Below are 7,601 nucleotides of genomic sequence, written 5' to 3'. Positions count from 1 at the left end.
ACACTGTGTCTAAGTTGGAATGTGAACCTAGGACACTAATGCTATGTGGTTGTAGTGCTAGCTACTATGCCACCTCTATGATATATAACATTGTCACTTTTAAGTTGTCTTATTTTTGGTAAAGACAGAGGGCGGTAGTTCCTGGTGCAAATCCACGTACGATCGTTGCACTTGATACGTTTTGTGCTATTTTTCATCAGGGTTTTCCTTTATAATAAAGCAAAGGTGTATACCTGTACAAGCAAGACATGATTCAGTCAAGAAATGTTTGCCAAATGGAAATTTAGTTTCTCTTTCTGCACACAGAATCACCTTTTAATCTTCTGCATGAGCAGGCTTGACTGTATGAGGCTTATGGCCCACAGACAGTGCCCATCTTTAAAGCACCTGACTTCCCATACTTCTTCATAAAGGCTTTACAGTGTAAGGTTTACTTGCTGCTGGTAAGACGATCTCTCCACAGTAACTAAATAAAGGTGTGCATCTTCATGTGACTGACAGATACACTTGTATGCAATTTGGTAACCTCTTCATGACTTACCCACTAGCATCATCCAAGGACCATTTGTGCTGTCACAGATGTCACCTTCCCGTGTAACCTGTACGTTTGTCAGTGTCTGCTTGTCCTCTTGGTTCCACTCTCATCCTGAAGATACAGTATAGTTTAACTAGTGTCTTCAGTTCTGCCTGGGGTCAGTACATTGGGGTTTGCGTTTGAGAAAGCCTCATCACTGACTGGCAAGCACTGGCTCCTCCCTGACATTCAGTGCTGCTGGGATAGCCTCTGCCTGCTAGTGACCTTGTAACTGAAAATGTGACTTCAGAATACTGCTGAATGTTACTCAGTGAAATAAAAACAATTTCATAAAGATAGAATAAACATCACATTGTTCTGTCCTCACTGATGGAGTAGATGCCAAGATGCTATAACAGCAGAAGAAACATGAAATAATAGGCCAGACCTGACTCAGTTTCTGCCCATCAGGGTGTCCATTGTACTTTTTTGAGCTAACACTTCATAAAATATTGATTATTTTGGACCTGATTAAAGAATTTGATTGCAACTGCACCGGGGCCTCATTTACAAAGCCTGTTTATGCACAAAAAGTGTCTTGAAATGTGTGTACGCAACTTCCCATGCAAACACTGGGATTTATAAAAAAAAAAAAAAAAAAAAACTTGACTGAGGAACATGCGTATATTTACAATAACTCTGATCCATGCATATGCAACATTTTAAAGAAACTGGGAAATGACTATGCCCTTCATCAAGTAGAAAAATGCAGGCAAATTCGGTGAAAGATGACTCGCATGTAACCTGTACAATTCGTATCACCAAGCCATTATTATAATGTGCATTGATGTGACTAACATATTATACCTTAAAAATGATGAATATGATGTACAGACTGTATTTTAGTTCCCTTTTAAGAAGGCTAATACTGCATATTTACACAGGTGGTTTTGTTTTGATTTTTAGTCACTTTATATTGACTACCTGTTGTCCCTTCTCAGGGAATTGGTCAGGAGTATCTCAGCCAAGCATCATATCCACTGAGGTTTTGTGTGGTGTGGATACACATCCATAAAGCATAACATGTTTCTACCAACATAAAAGGGCAGTTTGCAGGAGTGCCCATGTCATCTAATTTAATCAGAGCAATTTACAGCAGTCATACTGCAATAAGGGCATCTAGCAAAAAAGAAGCTGGTTCTGTTAACAATGAGCATGTACATTCCATTAACACACAAATAATCTGTGATGCCACGATGTGGCTAACATACATCGCAGTCTCCATGGCCTTGATCAACCTGTGGTCCACTTATTTTGAGGTAAAATAGCTTTGGCAGACATGATGGCACTGCGTGTGGTTCTTGCTGCTATGATAACTGGCTGAACCCCCATGGCCTGTACTACTTTTTGTAACAGCAATCACGTCATTACACCTGCCTTGTGATAATGGGTGCATGCTCAGACACTAGCACCTTATGCCTTTCCGGGACCACCAGAATGCAGAGGAGAGGCATCATCATGCTATGCATGGTCTTGCACACTTAGTTGTGGAGCACTGCCAGATACTCTTGGATGCAGGTGTTTTTTTGTGTGTCTTGATGCATTAGCTGGGAGGCTGCTCTAACAACCAATGAAGCTCCACAGCATCATGACTGCACCTGTATGCGGTTGAGTAGCATGCTCCATATATGAATATTTCAGGGCGGTGTTTGAGGTGTATTCACATATGCATATTTACAAGGAGATTGTGATTTATAAACTGTAAAATGCATAGCAATGGGTGTACTCCAGGATTTATAAATCAGACTTTTTGAGCATATGCATTTTCTCCTTTTTTGGTGTTATGCATATTTTCACACTCAAATCCACACAAACTTTTATAAATCAGACTTCACGACTGCAGCATCCACTACTTTAAAGTCTTTGGGTCAAAATGGGCCCAACTTTGCAGTAAACACACCCTAAATTTCTGTTCAGGATGAAACTTTGACTTTACCTAAATTTATCCAAATTAACATATAGCACAAAAATACGTAATTTTCACAATTTTCAAGAATATTTTATTTTGCCATGTCATCTGGGTAAGTTTTGATCCACTATCATCTTTAATTGATTTCCCACTGCATTTACAGCAGTATGTTTATTCACCACTTATAAAAACATCCTAAATGCTATATTTTCAGATCACAAATTTAAGGATTTTAGTGATGGGATGGAACTTTACAAAAACAAAGAATTTCCAAATGTCATATTTTTGTACATTTGCTACTCATTTTCAACACTGCCATGTCCTTGTGTTATTTTGTTCCACCATATATTGTAGTGGATTTTACTCTACTTTTACGGTAGCCTGTTTCTTCACATTGCATAAAATCACCTAAAGAACAACCTCTTCTAAGATTGCGTTTTCTTTGTGTTGCATTGTTGGACTCTGGCAGTTTAAATTAAAAATGTATTTGAAAACCTGAAACATTAATACTTACAAAAATTATGGAGATCTGTCATCCTATAAATAAGTGAAACAAAAATCTGTTAATTACTATAAGTCTGCCATTATCTTTAGTTCTTAAACATAATACATTTCTACAGTCCCTGACAAAATACACAGTATGTCCTACAGATACCAGGTTGCTTTCTCCATGAAGCCCTGGTGGTTTAAAGTGCAGGGATTTGAGGAATTGAGGGTAGGTGTTTTAGGAAAATGCAAATATGCAAAATATGCATATTTTCCTAATCAAACATTATTCAAATTCCTCAATAGTTCTGGTTCCTGGCATTTCGGATTAGGGATGCTCAGTCTGATTATAATTATTGTTGTTATCACTATCACTAAAAGCCAGTACATGCTCAGCTTCACCCAATAACTTTATCAACACTGAAGCCAGGACACTGGCCAAGATGGATGAAATTTTGAAATACTGAAATTTTTTTTTTCTTTTTCATAAAGCATGTATTCAAACTCAAAATATTCACACAGAGTACAAAATAATTTATTATGTCATCATCATTTAACAGTAACACTTTTGCTCATAATGCAGAACATTACAAGGGTTAAAAGGTAATTGGTTTTTGTCATATTCCATTCCTTTATAATTACCATTATTTATTAAAAACGGTTTTGCAAAAACAAAAGTGTTATAGCAACAATAAAAAATAAACAAGAGACCAAGGCAAACTGGGAAAGATTGCAAAGGTAGGTAACCATGAATAAAAAAGTAATTGTAAACATGACAGTTTTAACCATTGACATACTTTGTTAAAGCATATGGTAGAAATCAACCAAATGAAATTTCTCCTAATGTAAACACTAACATTTCCCTGCATTTGCAGCATCTCTTGCAGGTGAAGTCAAATTTTCCCAAACTGGAAAATTCCACAAGTTGACAACTGCACAAAGCTTCAGGTTGAAAGTGGGACGGCCTTAACACATACAGACTCACCAATGAAAAAAAAAAAAAAAAAAAAATGAACAGCAGGCATCAGTGCATCGATCAGATTGAATTCTTAGCTTCAGATCAAAAAATTATGTGCATACAAAACAGCAAATTTAATAATAAGGCAAAAATGGATTTGTTTTCTTTGTTGCTACAGTTTGAAATAGGCAGATTGATTTAAGTTTGAGAAACCTCCACCACATTGAATCTCTATATGTTAAATTGAAAGAGGATAAGATAAAGCTTTGTTATCGTCTTCTCTGCTTTCAAATAAGATCAGGTGATCTCTCTTTTCTCCACTGTGTAGGGAAAAAAATCAATATAAAATTTATTTAGGCTTAAAAAGGGAAAAATGACAACTCATTTAAAACTGTGGCACTAACAGATTTAATTAAAACCAAAACATCCTATGCTTTTTAATATAAATGTGAACAGATGAGCTTCATTTTGAAATAAACACAACAACAATAAAAAATGACTGGGTGGGAAAAGGCTAAGCAGAGATGGTTCTTTTATTTTATTCTGCTACTGTGTCTGGGGATCATGTGATGAGGCACACAAATTATCAGACAAATGTTTTGTTTCAAAGATTTCAATAATCCAAATACAGTCAAGATGCCTTTCTTTTTAAAGCTATTGATCACATTTCTAAAATCTTTGAACAGGCCATTTTCTTGCTCTCTAAAGCAAACCAGGTCTGGCACTGGCACTTGCTGTTGCAGTTGATACAAATGCAGGCGTTGTGGGGTCAAATCTCACTGGACAACAATCCATCATTAACAGTAGCATTGTTCAAAGTAACTGCACTCTTGTCCTCCTCATCAGTTATCGGCTTGAAGGCTGAAGCTAGAGGAAAAAGTCTGTGGCAGGCCATTCTGTACTCCTCTAAATGAGACTTGCAGCTCCCAAAACTGCCACTAGCAAGAGCATCCATAACTTTCACACAGTCCTGTAGAAGTGAAGACAGGGACAAAGACAGGTATATGCTGAGTACCAAACTGAAAAGGACAATAATAAATATCTTTTTACTTAAAATATTGATTAAATCTTTAGAATTATAATAGTTTTGATGTGAGGTTCTAAGTAGCTATGATAACACTGTTGCTCTGTTTGGTATAAAGTGTCCTGTAGAACTTGTGACTACTTGTGACTCTTTGTAGATCTGCCTAAAATGTTTATATTTCTAAAAGTAAAATGTTGGAGTTTCACATTTTACAGCACCTTTATATCCCTGTCCAAAAGTGAATCATCTAGGCTGGTAGCCAAAGAAATAGCCTTTTCTTGTCTTGAATTATCCAGAAAATGCATCATTTTAGCACCTGAAAAGAGAATATAGAAATGTTATACAGTATAAAGTAAGGTAACAGTTTATCTAGATGACAGAAAGAAAACATTTTCAATGATCACCTGCCTCCTAACCAGGAAAGCTGGACTGCTTTGGAATACATCAGAAAATACAAGAATTTAAAACACAGCACAACATTTTTAGTAGACTTACATTTTTTTTGCAAAATATTACTGTGACCTATGTAAACTACATTTTCAAATTAATGCAGTACTGGTCATTAATCAACTAGTGCTTAAGAATTTCACTGCCATATATGTGGCTCATAAATCGTAGGCGGCAACAATGACAGTTTCAATTCCTCTAAAGCATAACAAAGATATATCTGCTCATTACATGAGTTAAAAAAAAATTCTGGGAGTTTATTAAACACATAACTGCCTAGGGCTATATTAACCCCTGAGTTGAAGAAAACCCAGACTTTGTGAAAAGAACCTGCTCAAAAATACTGATTTACATGTGGTCTGCTTTAAAATGTATGTAAAGATGGCTAGAAAAACTATAAAATTACTAGCAACTTGAACTAAAGAGCATGTAGTCTAGAAAACAAAAAAAACTATTATTACAATGTAGTTCATAAGATTACAAGATGTTCAACTCATCTAACTAAAGAAATCTGTGTTATTTTTTAACTATATCCCATGCAGATCTAATATGGACACTTTACAAAATGTTCCATACAAAAACCTTTCACTGAGTATGGTGCTCAGTTGTAGAAAGACTAACATTCAACTAATACACACCAAAGACTTTTCAGTTATTTTAACAACAAGCTGATCATAGAAAAACATTTTATGATTCACTGATCAAATCCAAAGCATTCACAGATAACTTCAGGTGGAAATGGGTAAGAATAATGTGAAGAATAATAAAAAACCTGAAGAATGTGTGCAGATGTTGAGTTTAAGAACTCAGAGCATGACAAAGAGTCACAATTAAAAACTAGTAACGACTTCATATTTAACAAAGAAGAATAAATATAACAACACTCATCTGTCAAAGTTCTAAGCGAGTACATATCAATATTTAACTGTGATTACGGACTCTCAAGCCATTCTTGATTGGTGGCCATTCACTGATGATTAATTAATCTAAAAACCACCAGAAACCATACAATATGAATCTGACTACATGGTGACAACAGGTGAGTCAGGTTTGACTTTGTAATGCAAAGCTAGCCAGTTGGGTGAGTGTGTAAACATGATATGGCCTGGAGTGGCAAGGGAGTTTGTGAAAGCATGTGACTCTAATCACTTTGCTTCTGCTTTACTATGAATGTTCTCAATAATAATTCCATAAGACATATTCTATAATAACACAGACTTTCTGTATATGAATGTTAGAACACAGTAAATTGGTAACATATGTGAATTCCAAGCTTCATGTATTTGTAATTAACAGTGTATTATGTCTTGTTTCAAAACAAAATTATTCTAGATAATGGAGAGCAAAACACTACAGTCAAATAAGGTACATACATTTATTGTTGCTTAGTTTTACATTCACCAGAAATAGTCAAATTCATATACAACAATCAAGATGACCAAAGGTGTGGCCAGCCTTCAACATTCACAACAGAAGAAATCATGGACTGAATTGTGAAGGGGAAATGAAGAGTGATGATCATTAGCTAGAAGGTACAACAGGGATTAGTTATTGGTCAGTTCAATCCATTCTTCATGAACAACCAAACATCAGCAAGGCCCATGCATATTGTGTGTCCAGAACGTTGATACCAAAAATGAAGTATCACTACACAAAATTTGCCAACGAAAAGCTCAGGCTAATGAATTCAAATTATAGGAAACTTAATATGCTATTTTTAACTAGGGAACTAACTTAGATACATTGTTATGACTCAGTATGAAAACAATGAAAACAGTTATTTTTGAGCACTGCAGAAATTCAAGGTCTAGACCAGTGCTGGAAAGATCACATGCACAATTTATGCTGTTGAGGATGTAGTCCATAATGATGATACACCTTAAAAGTTTCACATAATCACTTAATTTTATGCTGCCTTGCTTTGCATTTCAGGCAGTCAATCATGAGGAAGTAGCAAAGAAAACAGTCAACCGTCCACTTTCTTCTTGATGACAGTGCCCTCATTCATACTATAGGGATGCAATGACTGCTCTGTGAAACTATGAATTCAAAGAGATACCTCACCCACCCTCTTCTGCAGTCCAAACCCAGTTTCACCAAGACTTGTTACACAATATGAAGGGCCACTTCTGTGCAATGTGAACTGTTAATAATTTAGATATTACATTAGCTAGAGTGGCTGCAAAAAAGCAAAACAAAAAAA

The 7,601-nt window shown here is 35.7% G+C and overlaps 1 protein-coding gene across 1 annotated transcript in view; it reads right to left on the bottom strand.

The window, feature by feature from the left end:
* Positions 1 to 3,482: 3,482 nt before the first annotated feature.
* LOC114650173 (N-alpha-acetyltransferase 16, NatA auxiliary subunit-like) overlaps positions 3,483 to 7,601 on the bottom strand; it is a 130,646-nt gene continuing 126,527 nt past the window's right edge. Inside the window, exons 19-20 of the mRNA XM_051925770.1 lie at positions 5,170 to 5,267; positions 3,483 to 4,897 (exon numbers count right to left, since the gene is read on the bottom strand). Of these exons, the coding sequence (XP_051781730.1) occupies positions 4,697 to 4,897; positions 5,170 to 5,267 (299 nt within the window). The 3' untranslated portion in view covers positions 3,483 to 4,696. The remainder of the gene's footprint in view (positions 4,898 to 5,169; positions 5,268 to 7,601) is intronic.

The sequence above is a fragment of the Erpetoichthys calabaricus genome, chromosome 4 (genome assembly GCF_900747795.2).
Source record: "Erpetoichthys calabaricus chromosome 4, fErpCal1.3, whole genome shotgun sequence".
In the NCBI taxonomy this organism is placed as follows: domain Eukaryota; kingdom Metazoa; phylum Chordata; class Cladistia; order Polypteriformes; family Polypteridae; genus Erpetoichthys; species Erpetoichthys calabaricus.
Note: the sequence above shows the minus strand (reverse complement) of the source record. Positions and strands in the feature narration are given on the sequence as shown.